This window comes from Gadus chalcogrammus, chromosome 21 (assembly GCF_026213295.1).
Source record: "Gadus chalcogrammus isolate NIFS_2021 chromosome 21, NIFS_Gcha_1.0, whole genome shotgun sequence".
NCBI classification, from domain to species: domain Eukaryota; kingdom Metazoa; phylum Chordata; class Actinopteri; order Gadiformes; family Gadidae; genus Gadus; species Gadus chalcogrammus.
Window position 1 is genome coordinate 5,070,423 of NC_079432.1, and position 27,779 is coordinate 5,098,201.

Below are 27,779 nucleotides of genomic sequence, written 5' to 3' on the forward strand. Positions count from 1 at the left end.
TCTGTCGAAATACTGCAATAACCGTCCCATTCGTGTGTGTATATGCTGAAAGTGCCTACATAGTTGTACCTCAGTCAGTTTGTAATATTCCACGCATACAAACAATCGCCCGATTTTTTTTCTTTTTTTTATAATCCACCTACGTGTGCCATATAGACCTGACAACGTCGGTCAATGTCGACGATTACAACTAGTTGTGTGGTCTACAGATATGTGGATTTATAATTGTGTCCGTGGCGTTATCCCAATCTAAATCCAACACGGGTTTACAACTCACGCCATGGCCGAGCTCTGCACGTGGATGAGGGTGAGTCAACATTCATCTTTGTCCCTGATCACTTCCTACCTAGTCGGGAGGCTCGCGACGACACGGGTTATATGGACTTCTTTAAAAAAAATGCGCTTTATTTGCGCTACGGTGCGTGTGTCTCGCAGCCTTTCGCTCGACGACCCACGGGCTTAAATTATTTAAAATCGTTGTTTGATAGTTGTTTTCGATCCAACCTATCAGCAATAGATAGGCATGCCTGCCTTCCCTGCCTGTCTGCTCCGAGGAGAGCATACACACACACACACACACACACACACACACACACACACACACACACACACACACACGAGCAGCAGAGGAGACCAGCCCTACGAAGAAACGGCGTTTCTCCCAACAAATATCGTCGTGCACGAAAAGTAAAACGCGAAATGTATGCAGTCGTCATATCTCAAGACGCGACGACCGATCACTTATTTACTCTTTTCGCAAATTCCACGAGGGCAAAGTGTGAAATAAACAACCAAGTACACACAGAATACACAACTCATGGTTCAGGGGGGACAGGAAGGGCCATTTTGTCAGACGACCCCTTCGAGATGTTTACCACGTAGTGAACGTAGGCCCCTAGTGTGGGCCCAGACGTGGAATTATTCAATACCACGTGGATTTAGGGCTGTCTCAGAGTCGACAGTTTATGGACACGGGTGTTTAGGCAGTAAACACGTTCTTGTGGATATAATTTCATTCCGGTGAGTTATTGACTCGTAGGTGTTGGTTAATACAGTATATACATATTCATATGCATTATTCTGCACGAGAAAGGGCGTCTTCGTGGGTCCAAGTCATGCTAGTAGGCCCCAAGCCTACCTGGTTTTCCTTTAAGATAATAAGGCAGAGCCAAGTTGTTTAACTGCTGTTTAAATAGCTTAAACCAATGATAATACATCAAAATCAAGCGTTTATACGGCAAATAGTGTCCTGGTGTTTCTTATAGATTATGCCTACACACATAACACCCAATATCAAGTATATACGTGTCTGCTGAAGGAAGGGACAATACAGTGACTGTCGCCTGGATTTTTAATATGTAGAAGTCTAATAAGGAACATTGCTCTGATACAGTAGCCTACATCAATATCAATATCGACGGGCCTATCATGGTATGGATAGGTGTCCGTCATAAGCCCCAAGTCGCGTGTATTTTCCCTTTCTATTTTAATGCTCTGCAAAGTATAACTTTTTCACGTGTTTTTCGCCCTGAGACCGAATGTCTCCCAGCGATATGAATGTCGTGTCCCTTGCACCATGAAACTGACCGGTAAATCTCCAGTGGGAGCCTGCGCATTGGCTACCATCGGAGTCTACCGCCATGGTGGATGTGTTACGTCACAGCCCGAGAGCACGGATGTATGTGTGAGTGTGTGTGTGTGCGTGCGAGTGTAGTGATTGTGTATGTGTCAGTGTGTCCGCTTCAGATGGGTGAGAATGTGGATGATCGAAAAGGTGGAACAAGTAAGGAAACGGACCGGGGAAGATTCAAAGTCGAGGGAGACAACTCAAAAGCCTCTGACGCGACCGTAACGCAGGGAGAATTGCGCGACGGGTTTCGTACTTCGCTCAAAGTGTTGTCTACCGGTGGGTTGTGAGCTCGTGGTGGCGTGGTGGTAGAAAAAAAAAAATCCTCGGGATGCACTCCCGCTTTCCTCGCGCTGGCCCGGGAATCACGCGCCATTGAGGAGCGATACTGTGCATGCGCCCTGGTCGCTCGCCTCGCTCGGACGATAAGAACAGCGGCGTGGCGTCGGCCTCCATTTGCGAATTCGTGTTTAGGCTCGAAGAATCCACCGAGGCCTGCGGACTCACTCGACGGCACGCAACAGTTGGGATTTGCTGTAATTATATTAGTCGTCGGAAGAGCAGCAGCGGGTATATACGAGCCATTGAGAGGTAGGTGTTGTTGAAACACCCCAACTTTTTTAACTTGTCAGGCCTTTGCAGCGAGGGGCCCTTCTGTGTCCGTGTGTGTTCCTCGCAGAAGATGTGCTTGTTTAACAACTTGAATTCCCGGCGAGGCATTGTTTATTTTTTTTTACCAAGAGCAAAGTTGCTAAACGGGCTGGAATGGAGCACGTCGTTGTGTTGCATAGCCCGGTACAGCCGAACCACGGATAAAAAAAAAAGTCAAGTTAACACCTTTCTTTAGTAGGTTCGGTTTCGTGTGACACAATACAGCAGGACGACGTCCACACAAGGGAGCGTGTCACTCCGTAGGCGAGCCGCTTTGATCACATGCAATATGGCAACGGTGTAACTAGTAGGCCCACTAATTGTGGCAAGTTCGCATGTTATTGTTACAATAAGGGCGGTGTTTTTTCATGCACGACCTTGTTTATATCCCTATGTGTTGTTTTTGTTTGTAGTCATGTGTGATTGTGTCATGGATCCGTGTTTTTTTTTTTTGATGTGTTGCTATGACGTTAATTGTATTAGGGGAGAGAAGCACATAGCCAAGTTGGTTCGAGGGTTATTAGGGAAGAGATGAGCTACTGGTCGGTGGATATGAATTTTAAAAATTGTCATGAAAGCATATCGACTCTTTATTGTAACAATGGCGTCTGTTATGCTGGGTGTCCACATTGTACACGTTCTTTAATTATGAGCATATGCATACATTGAGTACTTTCCAAATGAATGTTTATGAGGTCAAATGTGTGTTTTATTTGGTCTTCTGACACATACTAACCCATATATCGAGCTTTAGCAATGAACAGATCATTCAACAACCTAGCAACATTGGTTTCATATATATATATATACACATACACACACTATATCAGGGCAAAAACATAACCCCATGATGCATGTCAGAAAGCACATTAGAGTTTTTACCTAAATACTATTACTGTTCCAGTAAGACAACTCATTGGTAATAGAGTAACACTCAACTAACCCTAATGGCAAAACCTCACAACCTCATGTAGTCAAGGTATCAGTAGTCAAGCATTGTTATGATAGCCTGTCGATTTCACAAGATGGCAGTCTCAGCTATTCTGTCAACGGGGTCTCAATCTTCATTTACAAAGTGGGTTTAACTTTTGTATAATATTAAACCATGCAAGAACAAGACCAAAATTAACTTCAGCTGGATAGTATGACATTTCATTCAAACAATGTGTTGCTCGGGCTTATTTAAGTATACAGCATAAAGAACATGCTACAGCTAGTTAAAAAAAAATGGTTCTATAAATGTATATAACAATGTTACCCTTTTAGACAGAACTGTATTAACATATACTTAGTGTGAAATTGCACGTGTGTGATAATGCATATATTTCTTTGAAATAAATCCTTTATTTTCTCTCTCTCCCCTGCCCCCCCACCCCCAACAGATGTTAGATAAAGTTGAACTGCTGTAGCGGTCATCAAGGCCCACCTGTTACCCCTAAAGCCCCCACCGTGGACGGGTGTCTCCGGAACTCTCTTCATGATGGACCTGCAGCCTGCCGTGTCAGTCCAGGTGGGCGCCGACAGCAAGGAGCCGGCTGTCACCCTCACCGCACCCTCTGTACCTGACCCGCTCAGTTTAAAACCCTGCCTCTTTAACTCAGAGCTTGTGGAGAGCCATGCTGTGTCTGTGACCAACACAGACTCCATGCCAACCCTTCCTTCCTCGCCTGCTGAGGCATGCCTTGCCAAGCTAGCTACAACCTCACCCACCACCTCCACCGCGGAAGGCACTGTCGTGGACAAAAGCCCTACTACCTCAGACATCGCCTCGGCCTCGGACTCCCTCGCAAGCACCGGGACGAGTTTGGCCGAATCGACAACTACAACAATAACAACAATAACAATGGCGGCGGAAGCAATAGAGTCTTCTTCGCCACCTCCTGCCTTCGTGGCTCTGAGCGTCGACCCGTTCCAAAAGGGCCACTCTCCCGCCGTGCTGAGGTTCAAGGGCATCAGCGTCACCCTGGAGAACAACAGCGTGTGGAAGCAGTTCCACTCCTACGGCACCGAGATGATCCTCACCAAGAGCGGCCGGCGCATGTTCCCGTACTGCCGGTACCGGCTGTCGGGCCTCAACCCCAGCCAGCGCTACAGCCTGGTGCTGTCCATCGTCCCCGCCGACCAGCACAAGTACCGCTGGAACACCAAGAAGTGGGAGGTGATCGGAGCCGCCGAGTACCAAGCCCAGGGGCTGATCCGCGCCTTCCCCCACCAGAACTCCCCCTGCCTGGGCTCGGAGTGGATGAACACCCTGGTGTCCTTCTACAAGCTGAAGCTGACCAACAACATGAGCGACCAGGAAGGACACATGATCCTGCACTCCATGCACCGCTACATTCCCCGGCTGCACGTCATACCGGTGCTGGACGGGGACGGGCCCACGGCGGACCAGCCCGTGATCAAGGGGCCCGAGAGCATGACGTTCACCTTTCCCCAGACGGAGTTTGTCACCGTGACCACGTATCAGAACCCCTGGATCATACAATTGAAAATTAATCACAACCCCTTCGCCAAGGGCTTCCGGGAGGAGGGCATCCATCCCCGCCTGTTCAAGCCCAAGTTGGGGGACTCTCCGGGGACGAAAGAGGCCCAATCGCCGGTCACGAAACCGGCTGAGGACGACGACGACGACGACGGCGGAGCCATGGAGATCAGCATGGAGAAGACGCCCGTCGCCTGGTGAGTTTTGGTTTCACACTCACGTGTGAGGAAATAGTGTGGTGGTTGTTGTTGTTGCTACTCCATTTTCACTGCTCAGACCTAAGGAAGGAGTTAAATAGGACACAACGAAGATGTATGTTCACCAAATATGAAAAACGTATGTCGCGTGACGACCACTACATATTATATGTACAGTAATCTCTGTGTTCTGGGTTCCGTCTGTACTCCTTGTAAAGGGATCGCATGTGCAGTGACCATGCATGTCTTGTACATTTTGAGACCGAAGGAGGCCCCGTTGTACTCTGCTTTTGACAAAAAGAAAAGTGTTTCAATGCATACATTTTTGTCCCTTTTTTTTATGATGCAGGCCCATTTGGCTCATAATGCAGCTCTCGTAAAGTTACAACGGGAACCATTTATACATCTTTTGCTTTTCAAAAAAAGGGTTGTTTTGAAAATCTGTTTGACAACATTCCACTACAAGGTTTAGTAATGTTGCATACTGCCCAAATTAATGACCTTGGTTGTTTATATCATGTACTAATGTATTTATTGAACAGAATTAACATAGTCTTATTATGCCATACTTATTTTCTCATCACTAGTAGCAACAATACAAAAAATAAATAGAAATTAAAATGGAAATCGAATAATAAGAAAAACCTTCAAATCGTCCCACTTTAAGAGGATCAGTATTAGTACTCTGTAATAATGTTACGTTTCCTTTGGGTTAAATGTTCAATTACACAGCAGCAAAAGGCAGCTTTGTCATCAGGATCCAACTGCCATTCTGGACTATATTAGCCCATCAATAATAAACTCAATCCAGCGTCAGCGAGTTGGTTAGCTGCTACAGAAACCCCCTGGTCTCCACTGCTAAGCAGAAAGCAGGCCTGTGTTTTAGCCTCGTTTAGCCTTTTCTAGCTAGCGGGGATTTCGGCGTTGGGGGAAGTGAACTGGGCTTGCCTGGGTCGAGATGGAGCCTGACAATTGACATCGATTTTTCCATCCCCAGCTTACTTCGCTAATAAATTAGCATTCATTTAGCATTCATCTTTTAGCGTGAATCCCCATCTAGACCGGCTAGTCGACTCTGAATTCATTACTCTAGTACTATTTGTAAGAAGCGTTAGATTGGGTTTTAATCAACGCTATGCCCACACCTCCATGGCAGTGGAGGGCAGATAATAAGGAAACAAGGGCGTTGATAAAGTGAGGACTATGGGCATTGTGATATGTGTCTGCGTGCGTGTGCGTGCGTGCGTGTGTGTGTGTGTCAGACCCACGCACGTGCATGTGTGTGTGTTTGTGTTTGTCTAATCCAATGGTGCAAGTGCGTGTGTGGGTTTGTCACACCCAAACGCGCTCTTGTGTGTTTCGGTGCCTCCGACCCAAACGCGTGTGTCCCACTCTGTGTGTGGCGCCCGGTCTCCTCACACTAATCAGACGTTCGTTTCCATCGGCTCACAGCACCAACACGTCCCCCCTCCCGACCCCTCTCTGCGACACACCCGAGCCCCACGAAGCGCAGCCCGAGGCGGCCAGGACCCAGGACCCCGTCGTCCCTGTCCCCGAGGAGGCCATGGAGGTGGTCCCCACGGAGAGGAGCCCCCCCACCGGGCCACCGAGCCCCACCGGGCCCCCGAAGCGGCCCCGTGGCCGGCCCCGCAAGAGGCTCAGCCTGGGCATGTCCCCTTCGGCGGGGGCGGGGGCGGGCCCCGGCCCCGGCCCGTTGCACGCCGTGGAGACACGGTCGTCCAAAGCGCCGGTCGTACCGGAGGACTCGGACGAGGACTACACGACCACGCCCGCCAGCTCCAGGAAGAGGAAGAGGCCCAACAAGAAGTGGGGCAACTCCCGGGGCCGGGCGGACGGGAGGCCGGGCGGGGCCGCGGTCGCCAGCCCGGCGGTGGCGGTGGCGGGCCCTGCCCAGCCGGAGAGCGACGACGTGGAGGGCCTGCTGTTTGTGTCGTTCACCTCCAAGGTAAGACACCCGTGGCCCCCTCGGCCATGTCTGTTCAAGGGGAGGGGGGGGGTCGAGGTTGAACAAGGCACTCGCTCACAAAGACACTCAAAGGATGGCCGTTTGGAACCTATTCCTGGTATCGTTCTGTCCCATTGTGGCCTTAACGTGAGGTTGTTGTTGTTGTTGTTGTGTTTGTGTTTTCTAGTTGTTGTTCAATGTTTTGTGTTTTCCCCTTGGCAACAGGAGGCTCTTGGGCTCCACCTGGGCGACCGGGGAGCAGGGAACGACAGGTCCTCCTCAGCTCAGGACTCTCCCGTGTCTTTAAGGGCCACGCTGGATCCAACCGGTGCGTAACATTTAACGTATCTTCGCCGCCTTCATGTTCTCTGTCCTTGTTCATAATGTAGTGATGAATTAAGTGATAGTTTATCGGTTAAATAATGTGTTTGATAAGAGATTTAAGTTGAATTAGCTAGTTGCATCGATCTGATCTCCGTGATGAAGTGAAACGAGATCACTCAAATGAAGTGTAGGTCATTGATTAATGACCTCGTCATAGTTTAACTCCCATAGTAGCGCGGGCGTCTAATGTGAAAGAAAACTCACGTCACCACCAGCACCATGGGCCTATTCAACAGAGTACTACCATAGTGGAATAGGTTTTATGGCTGGCAGTAGCAGACTGCCTGAGAGTTTCAAACGTTGGAGAAATGTGACCGAATCCAATCATAGGAATAGATAGAAATATTGACAGATATAGATCATCTATATCTGTCCAATTGCGTAACAGGAGAGACTAGCTTACCGAACTCGGACGTAGACAAACGCAGAGATCACGAACACAGACCGCCCTCTAGCCGCACCTCAAATTCGAGTGTAAGATGTGTTTTATAACGACAATTATGTTTGTTGTAATTTAATGATCATGCAGAGTTGACTCCCCAGCCCTGATCCATGTTATCGCATTAATACTATAAATTAACGAAACGTAAGAAGTAAAAATTATTGGTTCTTCATTCCTGTCAAACAACACAACATGAAAATGTAATATTTTTGTTCAACTGTGTTAAGCCAATTAGACCGTCCGCATTTTTCGCCCCGTGGTTAGTGCCCGCTGAAGTGGGGCTTAGGTTGAACCACCACCTTCTAACGCCATTGATTTGAATACTCTAGGAGGTCATCTGCCCCTCCCCCGCCCCGACTTGCCCGGACTTGGCAACACCACCCCCCTCTCCCCGACAGGTGAGTCTCCATGCTCCATTTACATCACAACAGCCAGCCAGAGCACACATCAACATTTAAATCTTTTAACAAACTGAAACCCCAATAAAATGGCCTTAGCACCAGCCCTTTTTTTTACTACTAGGGGTGTAACGGTACACAAAAGTCACGGTTCGGTATGGTACGGTACAGTAAAGGGGAACATAGAAAAAACTGCTTGTTTCTCAACCCGTAGATAAGCAGCAATGAAAACCCCAATAAATTTGTTTCTGGCATTTGCATTTCTGAATTCCCAGACAGGGGTTGTTGAAATAGTGTTGTGAGCTGGGTTTGCACACCTTCCACAGCAACGGTGATAATAACACCTGGATGGTGCCTTTTCAAATGCGTTTGCATGTTAAAGTGCTGTACATAGACACAGCAGGGCCCACTCCATAGCCGGAAAGCCTGTCGGAGACCCTCTCCGTAGCTTACGTGAGAATCCAATATTTGTAACTATCCGCCGACGCAATGGACCTATTGATTGACGCAACGGAGACGGCAAGGGCTGTGATTGGTCCTCAAAAAAATAATAATTTCCTGAATCACTTCTTCGGTTTGACTGTGCACCTTAATTACTTTGTACATTGTTTACTTTGCACCAGGACCAATAAAACACCAAATAAGATTGGAAAAGCTTTGGAAGTTTATTTACACCACTGCTTACATGGTTTGTGGTCAACATATAAGATCGATCGGGCGGAGTTGGAGAAGTAGACTGGCTACACGGTCCGGGTGGAACTCCGACTTCAAGTTTTAAATTCCGCGTCGCAAAACAAGCCTTTACATTCGCCATATTAACGCTATGTACGCCACATTTACGAACCGCGGTACACCTCTGTAACCACACCGAAGTGCCTGTACCGTGACGGTTCGGTACAAATACGTGTACCGTTACACCCCTATTTACTACATGTTTTATTATTATTGAAAATATTATTGTTAAGCTCTACCATCTGTGTCTAAGAAAGGATACAAACTGGGCATGAATAGAGATGAAAATGCTTGACCTTCATCCAAATTATACTTTTATGATATAATTCTAAATTGGCGGATGGTTAATATTATCCTCCTATTATCTCGTTTTTTTGCATCATCCAGAAAAATCCAAACTGCCGGTATTCTCCATTTCACGAGCGACGGCATATCATTATCTTTCATTTTTGGCCGTTAGTCTACAGCTGGTGCGCCTCTTACTATTTTAATGACACTCATCGTGATTAAATGACCCAGCTCTTCACCCAGCCCCGCAGACGCTAAACCCAAACAGAAGGCAGTGAAGTTCTGAGTGCGTTCAAGTCCTACTTGATTCACTGAACACTATAACAGGGCTAACCGTGTAGCACTCGAGCCCCTCACGCCACCGTAGCGCGCGCTGGGGGGGGGCTGGGCAGCAGAAGCCATCGCAGTGTAGCACTAGCAGCAGTAGTTGTGGGGGCAACGGCTTGTACCCAATGCTAACGCTAGCATCTGCTCCCGTTCGTCAGTTGGCGGAGCCGCGTTTGTGTCGCGGACGGGGAAGACCAGCGACCTGACGAAGATCAAGGGCTGGAGGGACAAGTTCATCAAGCGCAGCAAAGAGTCCTCCGCTCAGCAAGATGGTAGGTTCCTTCTTTAACCAGGTTCCTCTTGTTCTCAAACGAGTGTAGCTTCGACTGTTCCACATTGCTAATAAATGAGCTGGTGGGGCTCACCGGGTAGAGCGCTTAACGACGTAGGCAAGGTCCTGAACGCTGCGACCCCAATTTGGTCCCCCCCATCACCTCATCTTCCCCCCCATCACCTCATCTTCCCCCATCACCCATCCCCCCCCCCTCCAACAGGCTCTCAGAAGGACCTGTCGGCCTTCTGCAGCAACATGCTGGACGAGTACCTGGAGAGCGAGGCGCAGCAGATCAGCGAGCGGGCCGCCGCCTTCTCCGCCAGCACCGAGGCCCCGGTGGCGTACCAGCTCCCCGAGAAGAGCTCCAGCTACGTGAAGACGCTGGACAGCGTGCTGAAGCACCGCAGCCCGGCGGCAGTGGGGCGGCGGCGGCGGTAGCGACGCCCAAAGCTCCCATGCGGGCCAACCGACCCTGTCCCCTCTCCATGAAGCCCCTCCTCTACTCGGTGCTCACCTCGCCGGCTCCTCCTCTCAAGATGGACCGACCGGCGGCCCCCAAGGCCAAGTCGCCCAGGCCCAAGCCGGCGACGCCCAAAGCGGGTCCGGACGCGGCCAAGAGCCTTGTGGCTCAGGCCGGAGTCAAGGCCTTACCCATCTCCCTGTGGTTCCCGGCGGATAAAACCTCACCGGCTCCCGCCTCTCACGGGTAAGGGCTCTCTCAAGCCAAAATTGTACCACCTCATCGTTCGACGCGATTGTCCGTTGACAGGCGGGTTTAAAAAAAAACATTCTCGCTCATGTTGCCAAAGACGAAATAACATAAACCTGATAACACTTGTTTTTACTTTATATTTGTATTGCATTGAATTTAGCTAGTAAACTGAGTGTTTAAAGTGTATCATAGACTAGCTAGCATGTGTTAATACACTCAGTTTACTAGCTAAATGCGATTAAACAACTAAATACAAGACAAATATAAAGTTAGCAACGCTAATATATGTCATTTTTTAAATAAGTGTTACCTGTTTCATGTTATTTTGTCTTGTGACGCTCAATGAATGAGCGCGAATGTTCATGAACCTTCCGACGTCATCGTTCGATGCGATCGTCCGTTGCCAGGCAACGTTCGACGCAATCGTCCGTTGCCAGGCAGGTTTTGAATTTTTGAACATGGTCTACGTAGGCGGTAAAAATTTTCACCCACGGTACAATTTTGGTGTGGCAGCTCGTTTCCGTCGTCCGTATGCCTTTATTATTATTATTATTTTTGCTTCTTTTCTTATTTTCTCCTCCTGTGTACGTGTTGTATTTTTGTGTCGCCACGACAACGCCACAACACGAGACGCGATCCCACGGAGGTCTCGGGACCCCGTGTCGTCGGGGCACCCAACAAAAACAAAACCCGACCCATTTAAAAAGGAGAGGGGGGGCGACCCGGCCACTCGCCGTACATCCTACAGCGTCGGCCTCCCTGTGCACGACGTCTCATTAACCGCTCGGATCGAGGAGCTCCGGTTAACAATGTAGGTCGCGCTCCTTTGTCCCCCCCCCCCCCCCCTAGATCCCAGGCGACCAGCAGCAGCAGCAGCAGCAGCAATAGAGCGGTGCCGGCTCTGAAGATGAGTCCGGGCTGGGGCCTGCTGCAAGCCCACCTTCAGGGCAAGGGCCTGTCCAAGTTGCAGCTTCGCATGCTGGGCATGGAGGAGACGCTGGAGCACCAGGGCGTGGTCCGCACCAGCCTCACCCACGAGAGGCTGGACTTCGCCCTGTCGGCGCTGCTGACCGCCACGGTAACGATGCGCTGCGCTTGCGTTGAGTTTGGAAGAGGGGCTTTTGGGCGGGACGCTTGCATCTGTGTCCCGGTTGTTTAATGCGATTTTTGATTTAGATTTTACTTGAATTCTTGAGAACAATACCGATACCGTCCACCATTCTACCAAGTAATATCATCAGAATTGTACTGACAACCCATAAAATCAAGCTTTCAGAATGAATGAGTATTAGGTCAAATGTGTGTTTTAATTGGGTGTTCTGACACATGTCAACACATGTATTTAGCTATAGCAATGAACAGATTCAACAACCAAGAAAACTTGGTTTCATATATATCTACCCACTATAACAGGGAAAAAACATTAATCTCTTACGCTGCATGTCAGAGAGCACATTTCAGTATTAAGTTGTTCCGAAATCTGTGATTCCTGTGTCACGTTTTTTTTATGAGACACTTGCAATTTTGGTTCTTAACCCCACTTATACACAAGTTCAGTTAAAACTAAATGTAAATCATGATTATGCATCCAATTAACCAGCCACAAAAATGTACAGGACCCACCACAACCACTCTAAGCCACTCTTCCCTCCCTCCCTCCCTCCAGATGAAACACAAGCAGCCGTCGCCCCCGGCCCAGTACACCTCGGCCTCGGGCCCTGCCTGCGGCCAGGTGTACTGCCGGCTTGGTTGCGTGTGCTCCAGCCTGGCCCGTGTCAACCGGGGCCCGCTTCACTGTCGCCGGCCCGACTGCATGCTGGGCTGTGACTGTTTCAAACGCAAGATCGTCAAGCAGCTCCTGGGAAGCGAGGACGAGAAGCCACCGGAGAGCCAGTCGAACCCTCTATACGGTAAGCTCCTTCGATCGCCAACGTGTGGCGTGTTTTCAGTCCAACCCTCTATACGGTAAGCTCCTTCGATCGCCAACGTGTGGCGTGTTTTCAGTCCAACCCTCTATACGGTAAGCTCCTTCGATCGCCAACGTGTGGCGTGTTTTCAGTCCAACCCTCTATACGGTAAGCTCCTTCGATCGCCAACGTGTGGCGTGTTTTCAGTCCAACCCTCTATACGGTAAGCTCCTTCGATCGCCAACGTGTGGCGTGTTTTCAGTCCAACCCTCTATACGGTAAGCTCCTTCGATCGCCAACGTGTGGCGTGTTTTCAGTCCAACCCTTTATATGGTAAGCTCCTTTGCTAGTGTTTGTTTCTGGCTGCCTACCATGGCTGAAAGATTAATCGAATTCAAACCGGCATCGCGTTGTAACGCGATTTGCAAATCGCAAAGGCTAGGGTTTTCTTTTTATTGCATTTTGACAGCTTCCAATTTTGTGGTGGTCATACTAAAGAATGATGTATTGATTGTAGAATTAATAATACAGAATATAAAGGAAAAAAAAAGTCAGAAATCGCTCAGCACTACTGCGTAGCGTTATCTGAAACGTAGTCGGTTTTACGATCGGGGCCGGTTAACCTAAACCAGTAGTAGTTGTAACACTGTAGAAAGAGGAATTTCTCTTTTATAGCCACAGATTGTGTTTGCTTCCCTCTTTCGGAGTGTAATTAAATAGTGGAAATGCATACTTTTGGAAGAAGTGGCGGTGGGACGAACGCAACTCACCTTCTTCCTCCTTGTGCTTCTGCTGTTGCAGCGGTGAAGAGCCTTCAGCACGAGGTGCAGCCGAGCCCCGGGTCCCACTGGGACCGCATCTGGCACAAGGAGCTGGCCCCGCCCGACCCGGAGCCCCTCTATGCTCCCAAGAGCCTGGACAGCATGTGCTACACCTCCAGGCGCCCCGTTTACCAACACGTCCAACCGGTAAGAGCACGACCCCAGGGAGCCATGGGGTCACTCGACACCGCTCAAGTCCCTGTTGACTCTGTCCTGCCCCCCACCCTTTTGGATTTTAGTCTGTTTTATGCTAGCTATGGGTGGCTAGCTATACTAGCTAAGGGCGGCTAGCAATGCTAGCTAAGGCCCAAGGGGCTGTTAATCTATTTAAATGGTCCCAATTTGTCTAGATGTTAAATTGAATCTAATCTGGATATTTATGAAATGAGGGTACTCGTCCATCATAAGAAATATATAGTAGAATAAATTTAGATTTTTTTTCAAATGTATACCCTTGTTTTCAATGTTTTATTTATATTGGGGGATGAACGGGATGTGTATTCGTAATGAACGGACAGTGTCCCCGGGGCACAAATCAGTACACACTGCGGACCGATCAAAACATCCTTTATAGTAGCTTACCTACTAATTTACTAGTTTACTTACTAGTTATCTACTAGGGGTGTGCACGGGTACACAACGTGTACACTTGTAACCGGTTAGTAAATAAAAAAACACTGCGCCATTGTTTCAATGGGAATCGCGACGGTCCATACTTTCAACATAGTTTACATATTTATAATTCGAAATTCGTCCCAGCCTTTATACCACGGATACTCTAGGGTCTATAGCATATAACCGCTTTTTCTGATTACAGTTTAATGTAACAGTAGGCTGACAACATCCTAATTAACACTGCAACTGCAAATGAACCGTACGGAGATAACCATGGCAACCGGTCAAACAAATGTTCTTTTTTGCGATCGTTCTGCTCGCGCATTCGCCGTGTTGACAAACAAATAATCCCCCTATAGCGCGACTGCGGTTCGCTTTAAAAAAAGAAAATACTTTTTTTCATTAATAAAAAAAAAACGGTTAACCGTGTACGCGAAAAAAAACAGGGGTTGTGTAGCCATTCACAATGTTTTGTAACCGTTCACACCCCTATTATCTACTAGTAAGTAAATGGATGATTTAATCAAAAAAGGGATTGACCTGCAATACACTATTCCTTCCCACACACTTCTTTTTTTTTTCCCACAACCCAACAAAAGAACACACACATTTACATGTTAGAAAGGTTTTCTCTTGCACTAACAACAGACGGTTGGGCGACTAGAGCTACAGATGGCTACCTCACTGTAACGGCTGTTTATGGCCGACTGGGAGATCGAAGGCCAAATCAACTCTTTGATTTCATGTTGATAAGACTCGTCTAAAGAATAGTTTAACCATTTCACCACTATTATTTGTTTATAAATCAATGTATAACTGTTCTTCCCCCCCCCCCCCCCCACACACCATTTTAGATACAGGAAAAGGACAAGGACCCGGTGTATAAGTACCTGGAGAGCTTGATGACCTGCGCTCGTATCCGGGAGTTCAGAACCTCCATGAAAAACCCCTCCAAAGACACCGATTCTGCCAAGGCCCCGGTGGCCCTGAAGGGCACGGCCCCAGCCCCGGTGCTTCTTCCACAGCCCAAGAAGGCCTGCGTCCCGGCTAGAAAGTTCCCAAACATCATATTGACTTTTAAAAACACAGGTAAGGTCCAAAATGCAGTGGATCAAACTAGCTCATAATGTGGATTAAAAGCAGAAGGTTTTTATTGGCCTCGTTATTTTTTTTTGTGTGCAGCTTTATCCCAGTGTGTGTCCATATATACATATTCTTATTCTCCTACTGAAAAAAACAACCACGACACAGATATTCTATTTTTTACTTTTTAATCGAACGCTTGACTTTACCGTCAGATATTCTGCAGTTTATGCTAGAGCTGAGCGATATTTTTTTTTCTTTTAAAAATTCCTTATGTTCTGTATTATTTACTAAACCAGCAGTAAATCATTCGATAGTATGACCAAAGCAGCATTGGATTATTTGCAATGCAATGTTTATTTTTTCGCAGCCTTCACGTTTGGCAAATCGCCTTCTATTGCACATCTCGATGTCGGTTAGAATTAAACCAATCGTTCAGCCCTACTTCATACCATTGAGGTCCTAGTCAGAGGTCACAGTGTGTCCCCGAGAAGAGTTCCCGGCTGGTCATGACCCCTCACCCGTCCCCTTCCTGCTCCGTCCCTTCCAGGGAAGAACTGCGCCGTGGACAACGACCCCCTGGACGCCCAGCAGATAGAGATCCTGTCCGAGTGCCACTGGGACGACGACCGCAAGCTCATCCTGGGGGCTCTGTGTCAACGCATGAAGCGCGGCAACCTGGCCATCCCCTTCTGTGCCGGGCCCTACCACGTCTCCCTCATCGCCAAGATCCTCAGGCCCATGGCCAACGGCTCCACCATCAGCTACAAGGTAGACATCCACCCGTTCAACTGAACCACGCGAGTTGATTTTGTAATGGCTCGTCGTGATAAAGCTAATCAACATCACATCTGGTGGGGAAACAGAGGGCCCGTTTTGTTCGGAAAACATATTATTCAAAATGATCTCATCTGTTGTTTGTCGACTAATACAAAATGCATAATGCGGACCGTCGATTGGTAAATGAGAGGTTTCAGAATTGGTCGGTGCCAAATTGTTTTTGGCAAAACATGTGGCACTTTGTCCCTTATTTAAATAAAATAACCGAACCCTTTCCCTTCCCCAGATGCGCATCTGTAGGCTGAAGGCTGCCAGTGAGGATGAGGAAGATGCGGACGACACCTCGGACGAGGAAGAGGTCGACGAGAACGACTCTGATGACGGGGAAATTCACAGCAGCGGCAAGGAGCAGGAGGAGGAGGAAGAAGAAGAAGAGGAGGAGGAGGTGAAGAAGCAGGCGTCGAGAGAGGAGGCCCTGATGGAGGATCCCTGCTCCCCAGAGACGGAGCAGATGGGTGTGACTCCCTTCCTGAGCCGCGTGTTGCCCGCCGGGATTCTCCAGGCCAGGAGGAAGCCAGCGGGGAGCAACACTGTGGGGCTAGTCCAGGTCAGGCACCGACGGGGCTGGGATTGGGGGGGGGGGGGGCCCTCTGTCTGGCTTCACACAGAGGGCATCAGTAGGATGTTTCATTTAGAGCATGCAGTTGAAGGGATGACTGTATTTGTGACCACACCAACGCCGTCGGGCATTCTGCACTATAGACGCACACGATTTTTGTTATTTTCTGATGGCAGGCATGATGATATAAGGACGTGTTTTGTTGTAGACAGTTTTTTTGCCGGCACGTTGCATGCTTCTCCCCGTGTCTTTCATCATAAGTAGAATATAACCTAACATCTTAATGAGTAGCAGTGCCTCTGAACCCTGTGTGGCCACGGTGTTCCATTTCAACCGTTCAACCGAACCACTCGTCGTTCCCGTACAGGTGAACGGCAAATCCTACCCTCAGGCGTGTCTGATGCTGGGCCATGTGGGGTCGCTGCATCCGGCCAATCGCCTTGCGGCATACGTCACGGGCCGCCTCTCCGGCGCAAACCGGCCCCAGAAGACCCCGGTCGCCCCAGCCCAGAAGACCCCCATTCCCAGAATACCCCCTCGCCCTGCTCCAGTTGTGAAGGAGGAGCCGAAGACCAAAGCCAAAGCAGGTAGGCTCCTGGGTCCCCTTGTGTCTCTTGCCCCTTGTGCTGTGGCACTGCCAAGGGGTCTTAGCACTTATTGTACGCACTTATTGTATGTTGTATTTAGTTATAGTACTTCATGTAGCGTCATATCATAGCTATCTTATGTTGAATACGGTGAATGGGTTAACCTAGCGATTGTTAGTGCTTTTCACTTGGTTCTGTGAACGTCCTTATTGTACTGACAGCGATATATTATTTCACTTCCTTATGACAAATGTATTTATTGTAAGTCGCTTTGGATAAAAGTGTCTGCTTAAATGCCCTCAATGTAAATGCCTTGGAAAGAGCTTGGAGGCAGACTCGGGTAATTGATAATTTCACACACATATTTATTTACAGCGCTCACACAGAATAAATGTTAGACTGGGTACCATTTTCAGAAATGGCAAAACACATCACATGTACACAACTGAAGAGCGTACTACGTGGACCGAGGCTCGTGGTGACATCATCGCGGCCTAGCCCCTTCATGGCCAGCAGCCGACGGCTTGAGGGAGTTTGTTTACTCCCTACTTACGACCTACATATGACCTAAACCATTGGTCTTACTCCAGGGGAGTTTACAAACTTGAACTAGCAACATGGAAATCGTGGCCTTCATGTTAGCGGTGGGTACACAAGTTCCCATACGACGATATCATTAAAATAGGAGCTATATTTGTCACGAAGCAAACGTGTAGTTATCGCATAATAAACACATTATGCAACGCGCAACGGTTGCAGGTCACCCCTCCAATTGCGATCCACTTGGACTATTCCCGGTGGCTTCACCCGCTCTACAGACCGATGAACCGTTGGGATATTTTGCATCCGTTGTCCACGTGGCCGATGCTAACAGGCCCGACGCACCGAAAGAAACTATAAACACAAGAACTAAAACAATTGTACACACATCTTTGTACAAGTCGAAAGACGAAAAATGACCTATTACACATAAAACATATGCTTAAAGTATAACAACAAATGGAAAACCAAATTAACCAGCCAAAATAAAATGAAAGATGGAAGCAGCACGGGGCAGGGATGGTACACATACGACCGTCACCAGGTAAACCGGAGTAGCAGAGTAGTGTGTGTGTTAACGTGAGCGCAGTATTGAAGCCGTCGTGGTTGTCCCCATCTCTCCGGTTCCCATAGTTACGGAGAGCGATGTGCCCGCGGCCCCCCCCGCGCCCCGTCCCGTCACCACCTTCAGGACCCGCGGGCTGGGCTCCACGGCGCCGCCCTGCAGCACCTCCTTCTCCTCGCCCGTGTCCATCACCGTGTCGCGCTCCCTGAAGGAGCCCAGCTTCCTGGCCGAGAGGGGCACCTACTCCTTCCGGATCTGCCCGCCCGCCGCCAACCAGGGCCCCGCGGCGGCGGCGGCGGCCAGCGGCCCCGCCCGCCACCCGGCCGGGGTCTCCCTGCCCGGGGGGTTCACCCTCATCCAGCTGCCCAAACACGGGGCCAACGGGGCCCTGGCGCTCCCGGTGGACCCGGAACGGTTCCCGTCCGCCGCAGACCGCGGGGAAGCCCCGGTGAAGATCGAGGTCTGCCCCGATAACGACGCAGACGTCGGGGCCCACGCCGCCGCAGAAGACCAATCGGGCGCCGGCGTGCTCGAGGCCGGCTCCTCCCTCCCCAAGCTCGAGTGCGACGAGAAGATGCAGTCGGGCGACAGCGACGACTCTCTGAGGCACGAACCGAAGATGGAGGACAGAGCGGCAGAGGACGAAGAGTCGGGGCGAGGGTCCTCGGACTCGGACCGCGAGGAGGTCGGAGATCTGAAGGTAAGAAAGTCGTAGTCCTGATTTTCTTTGTCTAAATAGTTTTGCCTCTCCAGGGCCGTGATCTCATAGAGATAACGGATGAAATTGAGGTAAGAACTTCACCATCTTTTTTTTTCAAATTGTAGATTCTCCCTGAAACCCAGTAGACCTATAGCTGGTTAAGTAAGTGTGTACTTGGTTGACACCACATTTACATTACAAATGTTCTGATTTTCTACAGTACGACTGTATTCAAACTGCATACTGTTTTCAAACTGCATTCGCCAGTATAACTGGTCCACAGTGAAACAAGCATCACGTGATGATTCCCCTAATTAAGGGGTGAAAGAATTGCTGGTGTTGCATAAATCACAAGCAATTGTTGAATCATTGTTCGCCTCAGAAGACCAATGTTTGAAGATGTCTAAACCTGGAGCTCTGCGCTCACTCCTCCAGGAGGAAGGTGGCTTGGTGGACGTGGAGACGGTGGAAGATGTGCCGGTGGACGTGGAGACGGTGGAAGACATGACGCAGACCATCGATGAGCTGAGGAAGTCCGTCGGTGCCTCGTCCCGTAGTTTATGGTAGGGATGTGCGATTAATCACATTCTGATTGCGATTTCGATTATTGGGTCAAACAATCTCCAAAATAAAATAATCAACAGCTGGATACATGTTTGTATCCAGTATTATCTATATTATTTTCGATCTTAACTTTTCCTACCTTTTCAATCAATTTGTGTTGTTTATTTATTTATTTTTATTTTTTTGTGTTGTTACAGAGCTTTTCTTCTTTTAGAAATGCTGAATTAATGCGCCATGTTCTCAACCTCAAAAATAACCATTTCAATTATGGTGTTTTCTATTTTTTTTTCATAATCGAGCAGCCCTAGTTTATGGTAAACAATAGTGAGACTGGGTGTGTTTGTGTGTGAACTGTAGTGCCTGGGACATGGAGAGCAGGGCAATGGCAAAACTGTAACAATTAACCAAGTCTTACTGTGTTTCCTTCTCCTTCTAGGGATTCTAGCGAGGAATCGGGATCCTCAATGGAGTCAAAATCAATGGTAAGGGCACTTTTCCATCCATGGTTGTTGGTCTTATGTAGTTCACTCCCTTCATTTTAAAGCCCCAAACATCTTGTGTTGTCTTTTTATGGCTCTTTCATAACACCAAAAGGTAAATAGTCGACTGGGATTCACCATTTCAAGTAATGAACAAGTGTCCTTGTCATTGCAAGATACACCATAAACATGGGACCATGACACATCGTAATGTGTCTTAGCGCCTGCTTTTATCCCTGCTGCTCGGCTGGACTCGAGCACAGCTGGCATTGCTGTCCTTGAGTTGGTAGTGGCTTCTTGTATTTCCTTTTCAAGTCTTTGTTATTGGCATGGTTTGGTTTATCCCCGCCTCCAAAGGCTGCCTTCATACCCTGATCTTACAGTGACTGGAAAGCCTTAACAGCCGTAATTCTAGCCGTCCGCCCGTGATCCGATCGGCCCACGAGCCCTCTGAGCGCGGTGGGAGCAGGCTATCGTATCACTCGCCTTCCACCGGTTGCCTTCACTGATTATCATTTACAAGCGGCCCTCGGGCCTCTCGTTCGTAGTCCCCGGAGCTCGCACGGTGTGTCTCGTCTAATCATGTCACCGCCGCCCACTCCCCGCCGCAGCCCACCCAGCCCCCGGCTTTCGCGGTGGAGGAAGAGGAGGAAGAGGAGGAGATGGAGGAGGAGCCTACAGACCTGGCGACGGGCCACAGGAGGAGGCAGCACAAGGTGCTGGAGAGGCTGCGGCGCATGGAGCAGCGCGACCTCTTCATCAAGTTGCAGACCCTCCTCCGCACCGACCCCAAAGCGCCCAAGCTCCGCCTCCTTTCGCAGGTACGTCACTAAACGCAGGAAATGGTGGAATCACGTAAGCGTCGTGATTCTTATCTTCTGTGATTCATATTTATAATGGAAATATTTTTACATACTTTTTTCTTTCTTTAGTCCTAGGTTTTCCTTTGTGTGTTTTAAATTATTGATATCAGTTGATATTATTTTCTCAAATAGAACGACATGATCTTTTACACCTTTCACTCTGCTATCATCATGTCATAATTAGCACACGGTAGACTCGATAATTTCCTCAAATGAGCACTCCTATGTACTAACCAAGAATAAATATGAAATCGGCAATCGCTTTAATAAAGTTAATTTATAAAAAAAAATATTTACGGTACTGGGGCAAATGTGTAGTTGGTTTTGTGTTCCACTCTTAATGGGGAATGTGTTTTGTTCAAACTCCCAATGTTGGCCTATATTCAGGCTTTGATGAGCAAGATGCCTCTGAATTCACTGGAAGTCTCTTCAGATTACTGTTGACTGTTTACTGACCTACTGTACTTGAGTGGTTATGGCTGCACTGACTTTGTTTCGCAATGCTAGATAATATGCTGAGAATGCGCTACTTTGTGTATTTCAGGCTCAAACTGAGATCAAAACCCTTGTGGAGACCTCCAAGGCTCTGGAAAAACAGAAGAAGAAGCTGTGCGAGATGCAAAAGCTCTACGTCAGGAGGATTTCCTGTTTGGCTGGTATGAACGTTTATTCTTGCATCCGTGTGGCTTCCCGTGTTCGTTTCCACGAATAACCAGCAGGATAATGAAGTGGATCAAATGTTCCTTAATTACAAGAGAGGATTTGTTATTCAAGAAAAACCAACCAATGAAAACACTAACGAAACACGATGTCTCCCCTCAACAGGAAAGCCCGAAGACCTCATCAGACACAAGCTCAAAGAGGTCTACGAACGCAAGCAGCTGCTCAACGGTCAAAAGAAGGGCCCCTTCCCTCTTAACAAATCGCCCCAGCTTGGTGGGCGAGGCCACGCCCCGCCCCCTATGAGGCCTCAAGCCCCCGGCATGGCCCCGCCTCCAGGCCCCTCCCACACACCTCCCTGGCCCCCACGCCCAAGGGGCCCGGTAGCCATCGCCCCCTTCCCGTCCGCGACGCCCCCGGCCAGAGGCAGCCCTCCTCGCTGGCAACCTAAGGACCTGACGCAAGGGCCCAGGGACCAGGTCACCGGCCCCCACGCCCGCGAGAAGAAGCCCAAAGAGAAGGCCCCCCCGAAGGGTGCACTCGTGGCGATGGCGCCGGAGCCCTCCGACGGCCCGGAAATGACTCTTCCGCTGATCCGCACCAAGACGGGCCGGATCATTCTGCCGTCCTCTCTGAAACCACGTGAGTTTTCGTCCCACCGTACAGTTTTATCGTAACCTAAGGCTTAGTTATGGTTCCACGTTGACTCGTCGCGAGGGGGTTTACGGACCCGTTGCATCCCTGCGGACTCTCCTTGCGTCCACCTCAAGAGCCTGACGTGCGCTTTCCAAAGATGTTAACCTTGGGTCGAGGCGACGCAGCAGCGAGGGCTGTGATTGGTCCACTCACTAAGACCCGACGCCCGAACCGAAACGGGTTCACGACTGCGTCGAAGCGTCTGCGTGGTCACTGCGTTGAGTCGACGTGTAACCGTAACCGAGCCATTATTAGCTGCAATTTTAAATACGCATTTTACTGACTCGTTGTCTGCCTTCTCTCCTGACAGTGGGGCAGGGATTTTACACAATCACAATCATGGAACCCGACAAGGAGAAAGCGAGTAGTAGCGTCGAGCCGGGGGAGGTGGTCCTACCGACCCCCTCGGACCCGAACGCGTCCACAGACCAAGCCTCCAAGCAGGACGGCGAGACCGGAGAGGAAGAGCCCGACTCGTCGTCCCCCACTGGGGACGAGGCCACCACGCCGCCGAAGCCCGTGTCGCTGGGGTCCAGGAAGTCCATGTCCCCGCTGGTGGAGATCGCCCGGCTCAACAAGTCCATCAGCACCTCGTCGACCAGCCAGTCGCTGCTGCTGCGGAACGACGGCGGCGGCGGCGGCGGCGGCGGCGCCCGCGAGAGCAACGGCACGTCCCGCCTGAGCTTCAGCCCCTGCAGCCTGGTGTACGTCCCGCTGGTGCAGGACCCCGCCAAGGACGGGAGCCCGGGAGCCGGGGAGGCCGGTCCGTCGGTACCGCGCCGTGGCCGGGGGAGACCTCGGAAGCATCCCCTGGTCCCAGCGGCCAATCAGGCCGCAGACGACGCGGCCTTGGCCGAGTCCATGGAAGCAGGAGAAGGAGGAAGCCCGGACAAAACTGAGGAAGAGGGGGACAGCCCGGTTCTTGTCAAAAGGGGCAGAGGGCGGCCTCCGAAAAAACGCCCCATCGAGGAAAATGACCGGTACGGAGGCAGTCCCCCCGCAAAGGCAAGGGAGGCTACGCCGAAGAGCCAGGGCCGGGGCAGGCCCCCAAGGGAGGTGTGGAGGAGTCCCGACAAGGCAAGGTCCACTGGGACGGTCTGTAGCCCAGACATGGACCAGGAGGGGGGGACGGGCAGCGGCAAGCGGCCCCTTACCCGCGGGGCTCTCGGGAAGGACTTCCCTAGTGCCAAGCGGAGGTCTTGGATAGACGTGGAGAAGGAACTTGGACTGGATTAGCCTGGTTTCTATGGCGGTGGTGTTGTTGTTTTGGTACGGTCTCTATGCAAGCGGACGGACACGGGACGATACTCGCGAGGTGGTGCTTCCTGTGCCACTGAAACCCGACTCCCCCCCCCCCCTTTTCTAGACCCTCGTTGCCCTAATTACCCAGCATGCAGCTCAATCGTTCAACCGAGTGTTTACGTCGACTCAAATCACAGGGAACCATGAAGACATGAACGAAAACACTTCCAAGAGGTGCCTGTAGGTGATGGTACCGTTTTCATGTTGGGTCTCAAACATCCAGCGCTTTTTGTCCCATTTGACATTTGAAGCTTTGCGTTCAGACACTGGATTCAGTAACGTGTTGGTAAAGTAATGTGTTACGGAAACGTATAGTCCCATATTGGGGTGCAAACACTGGTATATCCCAATCTATCAAAGGTGAATCTCTACAGCTGTTGTGTATCTTTCCTCAGTCCTTAATGAGGATGATATTATGATATGATATTTTGGTCGTCGTCATGTTTTTCATTGCATTGTCTTGGTCGAGGGAACATAATGAGTTATCTGAATTACAGTAAGGAGATTTAAGGTCAAGAACTGTCTTGAAAACGTCTTGGACGGTACTTGCACACCACTAAACGGTCACATACAAGCAGACTTTGGGTTGCCATTTATTATTTTTAACAGCATCTTGTAATTTTGTAAGGCTTCTGTTTTGGGGCGGGGGGGTGGGTGCATTATTCCTCCATGTTTTTTTATTTACCAATCATGAATTAAGTTAGCAGCACTTTATTTGATTAGTTTAAGCAATCCGTAATCTCTAACAGCTAGACAGTGTACTGTTTTGTCTCCAACCCCTTAGCCTCTCTTCCCCATGTTATTAAGAGTTTTAGGACGTTATAGCTTCAGATAGATGTGTAATGCTTTATTATTAATAATGAAATATCTTTCTGCTGTAACCTAATGTTTGGCAATGCATCCAAATGAACTGTTCTCAACGTGTGTGTGAATGACCAATTATTTGTACAAAGAAACATTTTTTTTCTTTTTCTCTCCGTTTGTGTGTAATTATTTTTCATGAACTCCGAAGTTGGTGACAAGATTATGTGGCCTTGGAAATAAATAAAATGAATGTTTATTTTGAATTACTGCTTAACAATGTGGTCTGCGTCAAAGCGTTTGTTACAGCGATCGCGGCAGATGTTGATTGGGTTTGAAAACAAGATGTGTGTAAAGCAGTTGCTCAAAGTTAAAGTCGGGGTCGCCAACATCTTGAGTTAGAAACGGTCAGGGGCCAAACATGTTGGGAATAAATGACTGCTATATGTAGCCTACCTAACATGGTCGTACATTTCCAGCCAAAATGCAAAGACCGTTTGCAAGTAGAAGTATTCTCAAGCTGTCCTCGGGGTGGTTATGTAATTTAACGCAGGAATACACTTACAAATGATTCCATTCTATCAGTGTAACGATCGATTTCACATTTGGACGTAAGGTATGTACATTTGTAGCGTATACATTGTCCCCATGCTTCGCCAAGTAGGCTACGACTGGCGCGGAAACAGGCCACGTCATAAATACGTCACAGCGTCAGAGTCTCAACAAAGCCACAATAGTATCTAATATCTAAACAAACTCCACATAATATATCATCTGCCTGTGTTGGTGAATGCCAGAGGAAAGGATTGTCTGGTATAGGTATGGATGTGTGACTGAGTTGGTCATGTCCACTATATCAGAAACTGGGGAACTAGGAGGGACAGGTGATACATTTTGTCACTCCCATAAGAAATAGCTAAGACCATTTTATCAATCCCATTGATAAAATAACCAATACAAAGTTAAGTTTACGCTTAGCCAACACCTTCAAATATAAGCTTTTGGGTTACTTGATCCCATCATGCAAGTTCCCATGCAGATATGCCGTTTGCTCTATTAACTATAATATAACCATAGCTCTATTCATTTGCAGGAATTTTGAATGCTACGATAATTCTACAAAAAGGGCTCGAACAATAGCATTGTTTTACTTTTGTAATCACTGGTCGGGTAGAAGACGGTCTACGGAAAACAACCTTGCTTTGACATTCAATTTTCATTGCTGGTGTGGTGTACTACGGCTTCAGGGATCCCCTCAGCCTCCATTCGAGGCCAAGCCCAAAAGAGTGTTATTGTTTACAAACAGAAAATAGATCCGTTCGACCTTTTCCGGACACGTGCTGGCTTTGTTCGATTCGGGTTGACTCGGCCCGTCAGCCCGTCAGGGCGGCCGGGATTTGGATCTCCACGAGGGCGCCACCCGCCAGGAGGTGGGTCTTGAACTGGTGACGCGCTTCTTGAGCGCGACACACGCGCACGCACACACTTGTCATAGCCTGTCGTGAACTTTGAGTGATGCGTTTATAAACTTTCTATATTTTTTATTTTGCTCAGACAGACGGAAAACACACAATTATATACGCGATCATTTAGTCAGCTTTATGTTCAATATTACACTTTTTTTGGGTTCATAATATAAACAGCTAATTTGGAGCAGATTTCTTTCCGAGTAGCCTATAGGCTTAGTTGACACATTTCACAATGCTTCAAACATCTTTCCCAACACGATGTCCTTGATATTTGGAAAAAACGTTTTGAATATCAATATCAGTGATCTAACATTGGAAATATCGTCCAATGTCCAGACAAGTTTTCCTGTTTTGCAAGCGAATATTCTCAAACAAATTAACAGCGGTGTGCTTTCAAACTCTATCTAAACCATGATCATTATCCTTTTGAATCAGGCCTATAGGCACAAAAATAAATAGATAAAAAGTATTTATAAATTAAAATGCATTCTATTTATTGACATATTTCATGTAGGCCTATTTATTATAATATTGCTTCAGATGTCATGTCATTCTACCGCTGTGGCAGTTTTAAACCCCAAGTGCCTCCCCAGTATGAGAATGAGGAGCGTGTCTGTGCGCACACACACGCGTACGCACGCACGCACGCACGCACGCACGCACACACACACACACACACACACACACACACACACACACACACACACACACACACACACACACACACACACACACACACACACACACACACACACACACACACACACACACACACACACACACACACACACAAAGCCAACAACGCTCCCATGCTTCCAAAATGGAGGCGGTTATTGTGATGTGATGTCACGATGTCCAAAACAACCTAACAGGGCAGTTTAATGTATTTACAACCTATAATAACGCATAACACGTTTAGTTGAACAGCAGGGATTCGACACGGTAATGATAAGCAGTAAAATAGCAATTTCGCCATCTTCGTTATCCATTATTCAGACGGATGTCATAGCTATTCTCGTCAAGGTCTAGCGTTACTCCACCAGGTGGAGAAAGGCAGCATGTGTAGTGGAGGTCTCCATTCAAGACGGCTCCCAATAACAACCACGTATGATATTGTAAAGAGCTGGAAAGCCAATACGTCTAAAATATCAAGTCTATATTTGAATATCGAATGAAAATATTGGCCCGAACGAGTTCCTTTCTCACTGAATAACTCTTAACTCCTTAAAGCAGCAGGAGTAGCAGCAGGCGTTCTCCATAACACCCTTTTAGGATGACGACTGTACTTTATCATCAGCGTTATCACGCGCACTAATGCAATCATTGATCATCAATTTATATCAATCACTCGTCACAAACCGTGCACCGCCTCCATTATTTAGATTTAGCATGTACACAAAAAGGGATTGTCTTGCCTTATTTTTCTTTCTGTTAAGCCAACGTAAAATCAGATAAGACTTAAACCGTCCGGGGGACACCCTTTCAGATGATTTAAAAAGATAGGCGGCATGCATATTCATTATCTACAAGGGGAATGTTTGATATAAAATAGTCTGTAGGAGGTGAAAGAGTGGGCTCAGAGTTAAGTTCAGCGTTCAGCTCAGCAGAAGGTGAGGTGGTGAGTGAAGCGGTTCAGGACTGGATGGAAATGTGTCAGACTGCTCAGCCTTTCTCCCCCACTTAGTTTCAAGCCTCCACTCAGTTTCACACAAAATGCCGGGCGACGGCTCCACCATAAAGAAACGCATCCGGAAGCTGCTGCGTTCTCCGTCAGTCAGACTCAATAACCCCGGGAAGAAATGTCTGACCGCGAAGGTAAGAGGTGGTTTAAACCCATAGTTTAAGATGACACGTGTGAATAATTATGTTAATGCGTGTTTTTTCCTCCAGATATTGCCTATATAGGTCTAGTATTTATTATAAATTCTACTTTGTTTATATATTTCAGTTATAATAGTGGTATTTTCCATGAGGTTTGATTTGATTAACTTTTAAGCAAGTTATATAGGCCACTTGGTTCCCGTTTTTGAGCATATTTCATGGTTGGTTTAGGAGGTAGAACGGTGTGTCTGTTCTGTTGTGATCGGAAGGTTTATACTTAGATCCTTGTCTCCTATACTAGCTGCTCCTCCTAGATCTTCTCAATGCCCTAAAATGTCAATGTATTGATAGGCTATTAAACTAGTCTACGTGTAATAATATATACCCCATTAATAACGGTTTGCCATTATTAGCCAAATCACCAGAC

General features: G+C 48.4%; 2 protein-coding genes across 2 annotated transcripts in view; both read left to right on the forward strand.

Moving 5' to 3' along the window:
• On the forward strand, positions 1–25,184 carry magl (MAX dimerization protein MGA-like). The gene is made up of 21 exons (XM_056581887.1): positions 1–307; positions 3,661–4,957; positions 6,410–6,923; positions 7,076–7,251; positions 8,079–8,147; positions 9,653–9,766; positions 9,989–10,474; positions 11,330–11,558; positions 12,147–12,390; positions 13,189–13,355; positions 14,678–14,912; positions 15,457–15,677; positions 15,973–16,293; positions 16,673–16,892; positions 18,066–18,697; positions 19,133–19,260; positions 19,698–19,743; positions 20,352–20,561; positions 21,148–21,259; positions 21,429–21,905; positions 22,270–25,184. The coding sequence occupies exons 2-21, from the start codon at positions 3,756–3,758 to the stop codon at positions 23,193–23,195; spliced, it is 6,729 nt and encodes a 2,242-aa protein (XP_056437862.1). The 5' UTR covers positions 1–307; positions 3,661–3,755; the 3' UTR covers positions 23,196–25,184.
• A 2,060-nt stretch (positions 25,185–27,244) lies between these two features.
• LOC130374907 (mitogen-activated protein kinase-binding protein 1-like) overlaps positions 27,245–27,779 on the forward strand; it is a 28,703-nt gene continuing 28,168 nt past the window's right edge. Inside the window, exon 1 of the mRNA XM_056581889.1 lies at positions 27,245–27,346. Coding sequence (XP_056437864.1) covers positions 27,245–27,346 — 102 coding nt within the window. The remainder of the gene's footprint in view (positions 27,347–27,779) is intronic.

What these genes read in the sequence shown, in the direction of transcription:
- magl (XM_056581887.1), top strand. Translation starts at nt 3,756, where the DNA reads ATGATGGACCTGCAGCCTGCCGTGTCAGTCCAGGTGGGCGCCGACAGC. An exon ending in TTTACCAACACGTCCAACCG is followed by an intron (nt 13,356 to 14,677) that starts GTAAGAGCACGA and finishes ACACCATTTTAG; the next exon opens with ATACAGGAAAAGGACAAGGA. An exon ending in GCCGTCCTCTCTGAAACCAC is followed by an intron (nt 21,906 to 22,269) that starts GTGAGTTTTCGT and finishes CTCTCCTGACAG; the next exon opens with TGGGGCAGGGATTTTACACA.